Source organism: Crocuta crocuta, unplaced genomic scaffold (genome assembly GCF_008692635.1).
Source record: "Crocuta crocuta isolate KB4526 unplaced genomic scaffold, BGI_CrCroc_1.0 scaffold72, whole genome shotgun sequence".
Classification (NCBI taxonomy): domain Eukaryota; kingdom Metazoa; phylum Chordata; class Mammalia; order Carnivora; family Hyaenidae; genus Crocuta; species Crocuta crocuta.
In genome coordinates, this window is record NW_027529427.1 from 3159528 (window position 1) to 3175285 (window position 15758).

The window sequence follows — 15758 nt, forward strand, 5'->3', positions numbered from 1 at the left end:
CACCAGCTTTTATCACAGAGCCTGTGGCCAGGGCCAAATGGATTACTAAATCAATAAGACCTAATTTTCAAATACTCATCACTGCATTTCCTTTCTTGTTTATTTTTTGGATAAAGTCAATACATTCATAGAATTCCTTGTTCTGGGACATAGATTCATATTCTACATTCCCACTGGAGCCCTATTCATGATTTATGTTGATGATATCATTTAACATTGTACTGTTTATTATTATTATTTAAAATTTTTTTTTGATGTTTATTTTTGAGAGAGAGAAAGAGAGTGTAAGCTGGGAACGGGCAGAGAGAGAGAAGGAGACAGAATCTGAGGCAGGCTCCAGGTTTTGAGCTGTCAGCACAGAGCCCGATGTGGGGCTTGAATCCACCAACTGTGAGATCATGACCTGAGCTAAAGTTGGATGCTTAACCAACTGAGCCATCCAGGTGCCCCTGTTCATGTTATTTATATCCTTACTTTGGAGCTTACTTTGGGGCTTAGGTGAGCCACTTTTGTCATTTGGGGTTATGACACTGCATGATAGGAACACAAATATGAACTTAACAATAAACAGTGAAACTGTATAAATCGGGTGAGTTGTAGGCTGTTCACTGAATGATAAAGGTAAAAAACTCCCTTACTGTTACGAAGACCATAATAGGGTTTCTGTGAAAATCTTACTTGCTTATGTTTCAAATCTTGGGAACATACTTATTTTAATTCTTCTTTTCCTCTGAAGCCACCAAACCTCCAGAGACCACACTTTGGGAACATTACCCTGTGGTTTTTGATGAGGGTCTTTCAGGAACAGAGCTGGTGACTGGAGAGGGGCAGGAGGGGACAGGACCCTGGTGAAGTTTAAAGAAAACACCAGAAACTGACGAAACTCCAGGTCGGGGCTTCTAATTTGGGAGAGCTAGGGAGACAGGAATTTGAGCTATGTCCTTCTAAGTGTTTCCATTTCTTCTTCCTTTGTACCTTGCAGAGTAAAAGCCAGGGATCCATCTTTGTCCGGATACACGCCCCGTGGCAGGTGCTGGCCAGAGAGGCAGAGTTCTTGAAGATCAAAGTCCCCACCAAGAAAGTATGAGCATGTTTCTTCTGGGTTTGGGGGCCTCCTGAGGGTGGGCTGGCTGGGAATAGTGCGGGAACAAGGCCAGGGTTTGGGGGATGAGGGTTTGTGGAGTTGAAATTGCACTTGCCTCCCCAGGGATCCTAAGTATGGGGCAGTGATGTGGGTGGGGCAGGAAAGCAAGTTGGGGTGCAGAGAGGGACTGGGTTTGGGAGGTCCCTTCATCTTGGAGCTCCACCTGTGATGTGCTTCATGAGAAGCCAGACGTTGCTCTGGTCCAGTTTCTTGGTTTCTCTGTTATACTTCCTCTCTCCCTCTTCTAGAGTTCCTGACACTTCCAGGCATTTTTTTTTTTTTTTTAAAGAACAGATGTAGCAACGAGAGCAGACAACAAGACATGTGGACTGAGTAGGCAGCATGCAGGGAGAGTAGCTCTGAACTTGCCGCAAAGATCCTTATTCTGTTTGTGACTATACCACTAAGTATTGTGTGGTGGCTTTTGCTTGTCTTTTCTGTCAAATAGAAGGTTCTTAATGAGGAGAGTTGATTAAAAGAAAATATCTAGGGAATGTTTTTAAAATGTTCATGCCAGCATCCCACCTCGGGGATTTTGATTCAGGTGGTTGGTGTGGAATGAGGTTCTGGCATCAATATTGTGGGAAAAAAGTCCTCAGAAGGTTCTGATGTATATTTGGATTGAGAATGACACAGTTCAGATGATTTTTGAGGTTCCTTTCAGCTAGTATAGTTTATGTATGATTTCAAAATTCCCCCAGGGAATTCCTAGGTGAGTGTCTCCTTGTATAACAGAATCCAATGAACACTTCCAAAGAGAAAGGAAAAGTATCCACAGATTTACCATTTTTTTTTATTAGACATTTTAGGAGAAAGCAGTGGCTATTGACTTTGGCCATTTGTGATGTCCTTCTAGGAAGAGCCCTGGGGCACATGCTACTCTAGTTTAATGAGTGATTTATAGATGATGTCTCTCTGTCTCTGTCTTTCTCTGATTCTTTGTCTCTGTCTCCCTGACACACACACACGCGCGCACACACGCACGCACACACACACACACACACATAGTGTTTCATAAGTGGTGACCTAACTTTGCAGAGATCATATTCCTCATTCTGACTGCCGTCACTAGACTTTCCACTCCCATCAGGAACAGACCTCCATGTCTGTTGCCTTCTCACTGCCACTGTCGCCACCTGCCTAGTCACTGCTTCCTTGTCATCACTATCCTCAGAGTCAGCAGCAGCATTCTGATCCACATTATTTGTCTATGCTTATACCGTCTCCGCTACCAACAGATCGACCATTGCCACCAAAGTTCACTGAACCAAATACCAGCATGTTTGCTACCATCATGAATCCCCTACTCAAGGGGGTAAAGTCTGTGGGTTCTGTTTTTATAAGTTTATTAAGACAGACTATACCTTCGTGGCAGGTGGACAAATGGCACACAATGAACAAACACAGACATGAATATTGGCTACAATATTCTGCCATTAAGAAGTCAATGTTTTGGGGTCACCTGCCTGAGTGTCTTATTTCTCAAGGGCCACACAAGGGCCTTGGCGCTGCTGCATTGTCTCCTGGTTTTGGATCTCTTGCTCCTAATCCCACTGTCCTCAAATGCGGGTGCCATCTTTGCTGTGGACCTCCTCTCCTCCTCCAAAGATGATGAGATGATCTCTTGGTTTGCTGGCAGCGTGCCCCAAGTATTAGTCTTGGATGGAGGCTTCTGCTTTCTTCTGACTTCTAACTTCAATATATTTCTTCTCTTTTCTCTGGTTTATGTGAATATCGAATGTTCTTTTAATCTCCTTCTGTTTGTGTCTTGCTTCTTGTCTTTTCTCCCTGCTGGATGATCCTTGGAAAGAAGGTGAGCAGAACTCCAAAGCCCGTGCTTTGGCTTCTATATCCCAGGACGCTCCCTATAGCAGGAAAGCTAGAGACACAGAAGAAATGTGTAACCTTCTTGTCTCTTCTTTGCTCTCCTTCCCATCCTTTTCCCCTCTACCTTGTACCTCTCTCTCCTGATGCCTTTTCCTGGCCCCCCTCTCTGTTCTTGGGACATCCTACCATACTTCTCTTTTCTCTACAACTTTCCTCTCCTCCTCACTCCCAGACTCAGCCCCCAAGTAATGGCTGTCCCTGGTCTCTCTGCTTGTCCTTGCACAGACTCATACCTTTCAGAGCGTAGATCTGCTTAAATGACCTATCTTCCCGCAGAGTTATGAGCCCTCATAGGCTTAGCCTATTGGAACTACCATCTATAGTTTGGGGTAGTACCTGCACTTGAATTTGTAGATGGGATGATTAGGGCCAGGACATATTACAGTGTAGCTATCTCTTGAGTTCCCCTCCTTATTTGCCTTTTTTTTTTTTTTTGCTTTTAAGATAAATATATTTGACATAGAACCATGTGTAAATATAAGGCATACAACATATAAACTTGATACATTTAAATACTGTAATATGATTGCCATTGTAGCAGTAATTAGCACTTGTATCACTGTTACATAATTATTTTTTCTTTTTAGTGGTTGGAATAATTAAGTCTGGTCTCTGGTTACTGTACAATATTGTTGTCTACATTCACTCTACTGTGAGTTAAATCTCTATGGCTTATTTACTACTTGTTACAAGTTTGTATTCCCCACCCCATTCCCTGGTAACCACCATTTTGCTCTCTGTTTTTATAGGTTTGGCTTCTTAGATTCCACATATAAGTGATACTACATGGTACATTTTTTTCTCTGATTTAATCTCACTTAACATAATGTACTCAGGGTTCATCCATGTTGCAAATGGCAGGAATTCCTTCTTTCTCATGGCTGAGCAAGATTCCGTCGTGTACACATACGACATCGTTTTTATCCATTCATTTGTTGTTGCACAGTTAGGCTGTCCCCACCCCCTTTTTTTTCCTTTTGGAGGCTGAGAGTGGCAGACACTGTGGTAGGGGTCTCAGAAGACCAGACTTCTAGCCTCAGTTCCTGTGTGACTTGGGGATGTCACTTTGTCTTCTAGAGCCACCGTTTCCTCGTCTGTGATATAGGCTATAATAATACCTGCCTTATTTTTCTTAGAAGGGTGTTGTAAGACTCTAACTCCTAACTGGTGCTGTGGAAATATAGGAGTTTATCATTGTGTCTGTGTCAAATATGTTTGTGTGCATTCTCCATCCCTAGCCCCTCCCAACCCAGTCAGCCTCATTGCAGCCAACACTGACGGGGGACCCACTGTAGAGGGTCTTTGGACAGACACTGAAGGGCACAGAAGTAATCCATCCTCTCAGAGAGCTTACAGGGGGAATGCACATACCCAGACATCAAAGCATGAGTAAAATACTATCTCAACTGGCAACAGCACAGCACAGATCTATATGTAAATAAGGTGGGCCAAGGAGTCTTGGGAGAGCAGAGCCAGGTGGTGGCTCCCAGAAGGCTGCAGACATAACAGAAGGAACTTCTCCTCAAAGTTTCTGGTTCCCAAATTTGACACAGGTGGACTGTTGTGGCATCCTTCTGTGGGTCCAGCCACATGGCCCCGATCTTCTTTGTAGTCAAAGATGTAGTGGCTGACCTCACAGGGGATGGCATAAGCAGAAGAGGGGGTTATAACTTGGTAGGCAGGGTAGGATGCATATGTTTTTCAAAATCAATCTGAGAACCTGATCACAAGGGTGGAGGTAGGGGCTACCTACCTACCTACCTACCCACCCACTCAGAGGCATGAACAGGGAGGATGAGACAAGGAAGTCTGTGCAAGGCTAGCATGGGGGTCAGTGGCATTTTCCTACTGTTTTAGTGGGTTTGGGAAGTGACTACAATGTGAATAAACTACATTTGCAGAGAGCCACATCCTGGTGGTGGGGGGAATGCAGAGGAAGGCTGAGGCATGGTGTGGGATCAGCTGAGCATCCTCCAGGCCAGTGGAGGTTTGTATCATAACTCAGCAGGGTCTGGAGAGACCAGGAAGATGGGGAGGAAGTCACGAAATTGAGGTCTCAAACCTGGACAAATCCATAGTAACGCGTCCGGGGACTCAGAGTCCTGAACACAGATATTAACCAGGAGGGGGGAATCTTGGAAGGAAACATTTGTTTTCCAAGAACAACAACAGGAGAGCCAACATTTTGCGAGGGACACTCAACATCCATGCACAGGAAATGGGTGGGGAGGCCTGGCCTTTGGCCCTGGGCAGCCTGGGAAGGTTTGTAATGGGCGCCTTCTCACCTTTGCTCATTACCAAAGTGGGCCTTCTAGATTTCGGTCAACATTTATGTTTCTCCCTCATTCACATTTTATCCATATGAATGACCATTTCCCCCCTTTCGCTCCTTATCTTTACTTACTCTCCAAGTGCTTCCTGCAACAGAAACAAGGCTGGGAACAGACACAGAGTCCATTCTTGTCCATGAAGTCATATTAATCCAGCCAGAATCCACCGAATTTGAAAGAAGTGACATGCCTGGGGTGGGTGAAAATCACTTTTGTCCAGTCTATCCAAACTTAGGTAGCTGTTATGAAGAGAGAGACTGATATTTCAGGGGCCACTTTTGCTGTTTCCAGGAGCCTGTGAGGACTTGCAAGTAGATGCTGTTAACTTCCAGCAAGTTATACTTTTTTAGGAAAGCAGACTTAGAGCAAACTTCATCTCCAAAGCAGGAGTAATAAATATCATAGCAGGCTGTTGAAAGGAGTGGTGATGATGTCGATGTCTAGCATAGAGGCACAGGCAACACATGATAGCTGGTACTATTACTGTTGTCGCTATTGTTGTTCATATTTGATGTGCACAGGGCCGCACGGTCAGCAACAAATTGGCCTGCTCTTTCCTGCTGTTTCCCTTCACAGCCAGCATCTGCAGTGTTGGGGAAACCGGACCCAGCTCCTTAAGCTTGCTAAGGCAGCCAGAAGCCCAGACATGGAGTCTGGGGAGAGGCGGGAACAGATGGCCTTTGCACTGTGTGCTGGGGGATTTCTGTTTCCTAACGCGTGACTCCTTGGGGCGTCCCTAAACGTAATGCTTGCATGTGCGAGACCTGTGGTGCAGCCCCTGGGAGGGCCAGCAGGAGGACTGCCCAGCCCTGCAGTGCAGGAGGGAGGTCTTGAAGGCGCCCATTTCAAGGGATAGATGGCAGATGTGGCAAAAGGAGACCTGAGTTTCACTACTGGCTCTACCCTCATGAACTTGGGGTTGATTCATATCTTAGCCTATTTTGTACAACAGGATTTGTGATGGGTTACAGCCAAAATCATAAATACAAAGGGACCATTTTTAAAAAGGGTAAATACAAAAAAAATCCCCCTATAATTGGGGGGAAAGTAAGGAAGCACAGGGGAAATGATGATAATAGAAATAGAAAAATAAGAGTGATTAATCCAAGTGTGACAGATTTCCCTTTGAGCTTCCCGGTAGCCAAGCCAGGAAGGACCGTGGCTCACATAATCCATGGAGATGAGCATCTGTTTTGTCAGAGGATGCAAACTTTTTCCTGTTGTTCAAGTATAATTGCAACATAAAGGACACAAACAATATAAAGGATATATTTTCAGTAATGAGTTCATATAGGGTACTGGAATGTTCTTTGCATAGCGATTTTTTAACTGCTTTTGGATAAAAATTGAGGTTTCTGTGTTAAACTACAGTGCAAGGTGGATTGTAGTGCAAAGTAATGTTCTGATGAGTCAGTGATCCAAAGAGAAAAGAGCAGAAATATTCATCTTTTAATCTTGATGAGGTCCCAATCATTTATTTTTGCTCTTGATTCCCTTGCTTTTGGGGATGNTCTTTTAAGTCTCTCCATGGAATCTGTGTTTTGAAATCTCTTTTATCTACCAAACTGCATTTATTAAAGAATAATTCATCATTTCATTTTCATGAACTGAATATATATATAAGTGGCATTAAGAAATTGGTGTTACCACACTGAACTATTAGAATTCCAGCTGAAAAGCAAAGAAACGTGGCATTTTGGTTAGCCTGAATGGCCCCTTAGAGGAAAATACTAATTCCATTAAGCTTTATAAATTATTGGAAGTTGTTCTCAGACACCTGCTACTGCCTCTCTAGAGGTTCTGATTTGGTAACCCTGGCTTTGCAGAGGCTCCACAGGAAGACCCTCCCTGTGGCTTATGTTGTCCAGCCAGCTTCAGGGACTCTGTCCCACCAGAGTCACAGCACTTCATGCTTCTCCTCAGTTACGTAGAGTTAATGCCTGTATTAATCAGGTGCCTCCAGAGAAAGAGAACAAAAAGAAGTGTGTGTGTGTGTGTGTGTGTGTGTGAGAGAGAGAGAGAGAGAGAGAGAGAGAGAGATTGATTTATTATGAGGAATCATTCCACATGATTATGGCAAGCTAGAGACCCAAGAGAGTTAATGGAGTAAGTTCCAGTCCAAATGCCTATCAGTTTAGAGACCCAAGAAGAGCCCATTTCAGTTCAAATCTGAGGGCAGGAAAAAAAAATCAATGTCCCAGCTCAAACAATCAGGCAGTAGAAGTTCCCCTTACTCAACCTTTTTTTTTTAATTTTTAAAAAATTAAAAAAATTTTTAATAGTTTATTGTCAAGTTGGTTTCCATATAACACTCAGTGCTCATCCCCGCAAGTGCCCTCCTCCATGCCCATTACCGCCTTTCCCCTCCTCCCCCATCTGCCCTCAGTTTGTTCTCTTACTCAACCTTTTTGTTCTATTCAGGCCTTCAACTGATTGGATAGAGGCCCACCACATTAGGGGGGCAAGCTGCTTTACTCAGAATATCTATTCAAATATTAATCTTATCCAAAAGCCACCCTCAAAACACTCAGAATAATGCTGGCCAAATATCTGGGCGCCTCATGGCCAGTCAAGTTGACACATAAAATTAGCCATCACAAGTGCTTGTGCTTTTAAGGTCCATGATCCTTTTTGTAGTGGTCTGAATAGTGGTGTCCAACAATCGGTGTCCAAGCCCTAACCCCAGAACTTGTGAATGTGATCTTATTTGGAAAAAGGGTCTTTGGAGATATAATTAGGTAAGGATCTCAAGATAAGATCATCCTGGATGTAGGGTGGGCCCAAATCCAATGATTGGCTGAGAGAGAATTAAGATCCACAGACACACAGGGGAGAAGACCAGATGTAGGCAGAGGCTGCGAATGGAGGAATGCAGTCCCAGGCCAAGGTGAATGCTTGGGGCCCTCAGAACCTAAGGAAGCTTTTCCCCTTTGAGCCTTCAGAGGGGGTGCAGGCCTGTTGGCATCTCAGTTCCAGACTTGTGGCATTCGCAACTGTCAGAGCATACATTTCTTTCGTTTCAGACCACACACTTTGTGGTAGTTTGTTATGACAGCCCTGGGAAATGAGTATACTCTTCCTCTGGGCAGGAGGCAGTAGGCCAGTGATAGAAGACCTGGGTCTCAGGTAGGCTTGTGGGCTTGCTCTGTATCCCAGGAATCCACTCGGCATTTTCTAAGGTTTCTTGAAGTAGCCTTGTTCATTCCTTGATGCTGGGCAGTGGGCTTGTCTGGAGGAGCCTTTGTGCAAAGGCTCCTGCCTGACCTCACCATGTCTGTCTGTTTCACGTTCCGCTTCTGCTTTGATGAGATCTGAAGAATTTGGAAGAGGCTCACCTTAGCACGCATGGTGGAAGGAGACCCAGTGTGGCTAAGAAGAGCTGCTTATTCAATTCAGCAATTATTTCCCCACTTATACTTCTGTTTCCAAAGATGATTGTTGGTTTGATTAGGTGAAAGCTTCTGCCTTGATAATGGGTAAATAAGGATAAGGCCTATTAGCGTGTTTTAAATGTTATATTTATTTTTGAGACAGATAGAGACAGAGCATGAGTGGGGGAGGGGCAGAGAGAGAGGGAGACACAGAATCGGAAGCAGGCTCCAGGCTCTAAGCTGTTAGCACAGTGCCTGACGTGGGGCTCGAACTCACAAACTGTGAGATCATGACTTGAGCCAAAGTTGGATGTTTAACCAGCTGAGCCACCCAGGAACCCCATCTGTTAGCATGTTGCTAACATATTGCCCATATTTCATAATTTTTATGGTTGACTTTGAGGAGAAAGGTAATAAAACCACTCTCAATGATACCACTCAAAATATCTGAAGATAAAAGAACTTCTAACCATACATATAAGTTGATAAATAGTTAAATTGAGTTTTAAATATAGCTAATGCTTCTTATGTGCTAAGTTCTCTGATAAGAGCTTTTTGTTTTTATCCTCACAACAATATGAGGTAGGTACTAGCTTTAGCCCCATTTTATAGATAAGGAAACAGGTTCAGAGAGGTTAATAAGCTTCCCTAAGGTCATGTGACATGAAGGGGTTAGGCTCCTTTCTTTCTGACTGCAAAGTTGTGCTCCTACCTCACTTTACTGTAGAGTCCAAATTGAAGCTTGAGCTAGCATGGTCTAGAACATCATCTCTTAGAGCCTGTACTCTAGAACCAGTGGTCTTTTGTTTTTAAAAATAATTCAGTCTGGGACGCCCGGGTGGCTCAGTTGGTTGAGTGTCTGACTCTTGATTTTGCAGATCATGATCCCAGGGTCATGGGATTGAGCCCTGCGTCGGGCTCTGCACTGAGTGTGGAGCCTGCCTAAGATTCTCTCTCTCTCTCTCTCGTTCTCTTTCTCTTTCTCAAATAAAAAAATAAAAATGATTCATGGTCTAACATACTTTAGAAACACTAATAGTTAAGTTTTTCTGACCAATTAAAAGTTCTAAGAAGACTCTCAGTAAAGAACAAGATTCTACTTTAACTTTTTTCCTCTGAACACTCATAGCTTATTCTGAACACACTTATAGTATGTTCCTAGGAATCCTGGGGAACCAGTGATCTGCAGAAAATACGCTGGGAAACTCTATCCCAGATTAAATACTCCTGGGCTGAGAGAGGTAGCACATCAGAATTTTTCTCTTTTCATTGCCTTAGACTGGAACAGTGAGTTACTTAGCAGTCCTGTATGATAGTTTTCTCATCTGTAAAGTATGGAGGTTGGACTCTTAACTTCTCTGTCATAGATTTAAAATGTTGGGGTCCACACATCAGCCAAGTGACAGTTAATGAATTTGTTCATCCTTTCCCCATTGTTGTTGTGAGCTGAGGGACCTGAGGATGGATACTCCTGTGGGGTTATTCACACTCTGATTGTGCCCAAATATCTCAGAGTAAAAGTGTTCCACATCTGCCGCTTGTTCAAGCTGTGTACTCAATGAGGTAGTACACTTAGCATGTGGATCTCGACTCTGTATCTGGGGCTGCTCTTTGTCCTTGAGCCTGGTAATGTCACTGGATTTTCTCTGAGTTCTCTTGCCCATGCCTTTCTGTGGAGCCTACATTGAGCTCCCTGATTTAAATCTTTTTTTTTTCTTATGTCTTTATTTTATTTTGAGAGCCAGAGTGAGTGGGGGAGGGGCAGAGAGAGAGGGAGACAGAATCTGAAGCAGGCTCCAGGCTCCGAGCTGTCAGCACAGAGCCCGACTTGGGGCTCGAACCCACCGACTGGGAGATCATGACCTGAGCCGAAGTCGGACGCTCAACCGACTGAGCCACCTCGGCGCCCCTGAGCTCCCTGGTTTAGACTCTTGTCAAGAGGAGAGTACTTTACTCTCTCTCCCAGGTCCTGGAACCTTTTCACATGCTTTAAATATTTACCTCTACTCCTAGAATGATCTTCTCATCTTCTCTAAATACACAATAAATGGTAAAGAAACACATTCTTTGCATCCTAGCCCAAATCTCACTTCTCTCATTGGCCCTCCTTTTTCCTTAAGTGGATTCTTAGTCAACCTATAGTCAGGATTTTTCTCATTCGTTAGTTTTCCCTTTAGTACTTTGGGTGCCTTATTCTTGTGTCTCCAAAGGTGCCATAACCTCCCTCCCTCCCTGAGAACTATAATTTGTGTTTTCTGTGTATTCCCTGCAAATTCTAGTTTGGTGTTAATATAAATGATAGATGCTCAGTAAATACTAGATTGATTGGCCTCTTGATGCCAGATCATCCTTGCTCCCCCAGCCTGAGGATCTTCTTGCAGCTGTGGTCCACAGCATAGTAGCAGGGCTTTTAGCTCACAGCTGTGTACAGTTCGTGCGATCTTCCATAACAGGAGGCACATTCTTTCCCCTCCTCATCCAGACCAACTCCTTCCTTCACCAGGTGGTGAGCTGATTACTCTTTGGGGCCATTTTGCTAGTTTAGTGAATCCTCTCTGGTGACCAGAAAGGGAAAAGCAGAAGAAACTCAATGAGCTTTGTTGAGGATGGAGAACTTGTAGATCCCTGGTCACAGGGAGAAAGGTCACTGTCTACTCAGCCTTCAAGATGCCTTTCAGGGCAGATTCTTTTTATTATTGTCAGCAGTAATTTTTAAATGAACCAGAACTGTTGGTGTTTACATAGAGTTGGCTGTAGGTGTTTACATAGGGTTGGCTGACATGTTGTCATTGTCTGGTCCCAGACATTTGTTTTTAATAGAGGCACAGCTGAAAGGGTAGGGTTTATATTTGATATCTTTATGGGCTTTTTGTGCATGCTCTTATATTGGTATTCAAATAACTGGAAAGAGTGCAGAATACTTTGAATTTTTATTCTTTTTTGTTTTCAGTAAAACTTCTCATTTTCAAAAATAAAAACAAAATAATTGATGCTACCTAAGTGCTATGGTTTGAGTGAGGAACCTGAGGTGGGATATGGCCGTGTTCTAGACATGCATACGGGCCTGGTGAGACCCTCTGGGCCTGCCAGACCTAGCATTGGTCTGTTAGTGGATAGGCCTGATTCTGGGCTCAAAAACGGTGAAGCCGAAAATATGAAAATGTAAGGGGAAGTGATTTTGAATTGTTGTATTATTTTAAGACTCATGCTTAAAAAATGGAAATACAAGTGGTGGCTTTCTTTTGTTAAAGATTAGAGTCGTGATGGGGCGCCTGGGTGGCTTAGCTGGTTAAGCGTCCGACTTTCGCTTAGGTCATGATCTCGCGGTTCGTGGGTTCGAGCCCCGCGTCGGGCTCTGTGCTGACTGCCAGCTCCGAGCCCGGAGCCTGATTTGGAGTCTGTGTCTCCCTCTCTCTCTGACCCTCCCCTGCTCATGCTGTCTCTCTCTCTCCTAGAAATAAATAAAAATATTAAAAAAAAAAAAAGATTAGAGTCGTGTCTCTCTGAACTGGGGTAACACGTGCCGCACTGGGGTTGGCTGGCACCCAGTGCAGGCTGACCATTGACTTTATCACCCAAAGTGGGGCCCTTTGAGGGTGGAAGAGCTCTTACTGATTATGCTAGGACTGTCCTGAGTAACCAGGATATGTGGGTGCTCTTCCAGCTTGGCCATGGCTGCTTCTGAGGGTAAATGGGAAAGAGCGAGCAGGAGGGGAGAGGTAGAGAATCAGGCAGAGGCAGTCAGCTCTGACACTTGGGGCTCATGGGCGGAGATCTTCTTACCCAGTTAAAACTGGGGTCAGTGACATGTTGATCTGTCGAGATCTGATTGTTACTTTTTCACGAACTTTGCAAGGTAGTGGTTAAACCAATGATAGCTTGAAAATGGTCAGAGTTCTTATTTCTATGGCATTATTTATACCATAGAAACCCACAAACGTTACAGGTCAACAGCACCTACAGTTAGTAAACGTTTACCAGCACTGCACCAACAAAAGCCCAAGGATGTGCACTTGAGTGTAAAGGCAGAATGGGACCACTGATGGTGCCAGGGCTGGGGCAGGGTCCAACCTGAGGGTGTTCTGTGGTTCCTGTGGTAGACATTAAAGGGCTGTTGGTCAGAGAGGGGCCAGGAATGATAATGTCTACATCAGGGACTCTGAATGGATGCCACATCTGCTGCCTCTGATACAGAAATTGATTTCCTACCTTTTCCTGCTTGCTAGCTTTCCAGCCTCACTGGCCTCCTTGTTCTTCCTCCAGAATGCCAAGCCTGTTTCCATCTCAGGGCCTCTCTGTTTGCTCTTCTCTCTGCCTGGAAGAACTCTAACTACCCACAGAACTCACTCCCTCACTTCACTGGGATTTCTGCTCATATGCCCCCCTCCTTGGACAGTCCTCCTTGTCTAGCCTCTGTGAGGCATGCCCCTGGCCACTCTCTATGCCCCTCTCTTGTTTTTCCTTCCTAACACTCAGCACCACTGGCTCCTGAGTCATGTGTTTGTGCTCTTGTTTGATTGTCTGTCTCCCCACTACATTGGAAGCTCCATGAAGGCAGGGATTCGGGTTTGTGATATAGGTAGCATCTAGAAGGGGCCTGGGATAGAGCAGGCATGAAACCAATATGTGTTAATGAATTAAAGAATGTGTCACACATACCAGACCTAATCTGTGGTGGCAGCTGGCTTTAGACTGATGCTGAGTGAGCTCTGAGGCCCATCTGAGGGCATTAGGAAGGATTGCTGTCATCCCATAGGACTGTCTACAGGGGTGGGGTTGGCAGCGTATGTACCATATTATCCATTCTTGCTCTGGGTTTTCAGTTGCCCCTTCAGTTGCCAAAAAACATTTGGGAAAAGTCTAACTGTAGCTGGAATGGGGCTAGGTTGTGTATAGAGGGTCCTAGCCTTTCATCTACCCACACTTCTACCCACCCACTCACCCATCCACCTGTCCATCCATCTATCCATCCATCCATCCATCCATCCAGTGGATATCTATTGAGTATCACTATGTTTGAGATACTCTGCTGAGGGCAGGTGATTCAGTGGTGACCACAGCTGGTCTTGGGCCCTTTGGCTTCAGCATGGTAAAGATTCAGAAGTTCGAGAGCTGTGTGAGCTGGGATGCACCCATAGAAGAAAAAGACCCCAGGCTGGGTTGGAGTTGCCTGTTGGGAGGACAGGTGAGAACTTTCCCAGGGGAGGGAAGGACAGGTCATCCAGCCCCAAGATAAGGAAAACCCAGCCTGTGTGGGGAACTGAGAGGAGGCCATCATGCCATTATGCATGCAGTGGGAGGCAGGAAGCATGGCTCATAGGGGATTTGTCAGCCATGTAAGTAGTTTGGCTTTTATCCCATATTGTTAAAGTCAGCAAACATTCATTCATATGTAGAGCACATACCAAAACGGAATTAAAAACCATAAATGAATATAGAGTTAGACAAAGGAGGATGTGCATGTTGTAAGTGTATCACTTTCCAGGCTCAGCGTTGCTTCAGACAGGAAATTTACCCGTAAGCACAGGTGGGGATGAAGAGAATGGTTAGCTCTCCTGTTGTTGATGTCACACAGAGTCTCCTGGTGGGATCTAGGATGCAGCTGACCTTGGGGATTCTGGTGCTGTTGGCACTTTGGTGAATAGCTTAACACACACACACGGGTAAATGCTTATGCATGGGAGTCCTTGAATCTGGTACAGAGTGTGCACACGTGCGTGTGGGCATGTATATGTGTATCTCTCCCTCTGCCCTTTCAGGCATGAGCACAGCAAATAAGAACAAGGGGGCCAAATTCTGCTGCATCTTTAGCTTCCTTTTCTCCTAACTTCCTTAGTCCAGAGGCTTCCACCCTTGTTGGCTAATGGCTAATGACTTCTCAGTGTGCCCAAGCCTTTTGACATTAAAGGTCAGGAAGTGGGTGTGATGCTGATCTTCAGCCCAGCCCTAGTGTTCAAGATGAGTGATATGTCATAAATAATAACAGTTGACCCTCAATTATCTAGTGACTAGGAGCAGAGGAAAGCATAAATAGATTAAAATAGGCAGACTTTTGGGGTTATGGGATATAAAGAGACACACATGCTCACAGCTGGGCTCACTGTCCATCTTGATGCCTGGTTTGTGCTCTTCCCACTGACTTCCTACAAGTTGTAAGGAGAGGACTTCTTAGGTCAGTACAGGTGAATTACTCACAGATGATCAAGAATATATTTTTATAGCTCGTATTGTTGCACCTTCTCCTTGATCTGGGGTCATTGGACGTCTTCTTGTTTGTATGACACTGGGAATGTTAGTAAAACTTTCCGTGCCTTGGTTTCTTTATCTGTAAAATGGGGACAGTATTATATATCTGTTCATGATAGATATCACCATAGCCTTGATTCCTTGCATCCCAGAAGGGATGATTCCAACTCAAGAAGGAAACAAATCAGCCCTGAGACCACAGTGCTGTGCCCCTCTGGAGAGGAGAGGCAGAGGAAGACGGGGGTGGGGGGGAAGAAGTAAGAAAAGAAGGGATCTCGGTAAACCTCTTAGACTGTGACAATGAGGCCAAAATGAGCTTTTATGAGAACCACATTTGAGCCCTGGAATAAAAAATAAGAGCAACATACTTTAAAAATTATTTATGATTTTAAGCACATGAAAGGCGTATCGTGTACCCAGGGAGGGCAAAATGGGGAACAGCTGGCTAACATGTGTCTTGCCATTTCTGAGGATGTTCATAATTCTCTGATGTCCAAGAATAACAGTAATAACGAGGCTGCCATTGAGCACATTAATGACAATAAAGAGAATCAAGGTGCCTTTCCTGGATCCTGATGGACACAAGAGAAGAGCCTGGTCTGCTGGGTTTGGTGAGGACTGAAAGGGAGCTCTGGCCTGCTTCTTCTTTAGGGGACCATGAAGTCCTTCCAAGGATCAAAGGTTGAAGGAAAGAGCCTGGATGGGGGAGTCAGGAAACCTGGGTTTCAAGCCTGGTTTCACCAGCGACTCTGGCAATTCCTTACCCCTAAGTCTCAGTTT

The 15758-nt window shown here is 44.6% G+C and overlaps 1 protein-coding gene across 1 annotated transcript in view; it reads left to right on the plus strand.

Annotated features, from left to right (window-relative positions):
- Positions 1–15758, plus strand: part of ANO2 (anoctamin 2) — a 328305-nt gene that overhangs the window by 60027 nt on the left and 252520 nt on the right. Inside the window, exons 4-5 of the mRNA XM_077759020.1 lie at positions 983–1081; positions 1593–1595. Coding sequence (XP_077615146.1) covers positions 983–1081; positions 1593–1595 — 102 coding nt within the window. The remainder of the gene's footprint in view (positions 1–982; positions 1082–1592; positions 1596–15758) is intronic.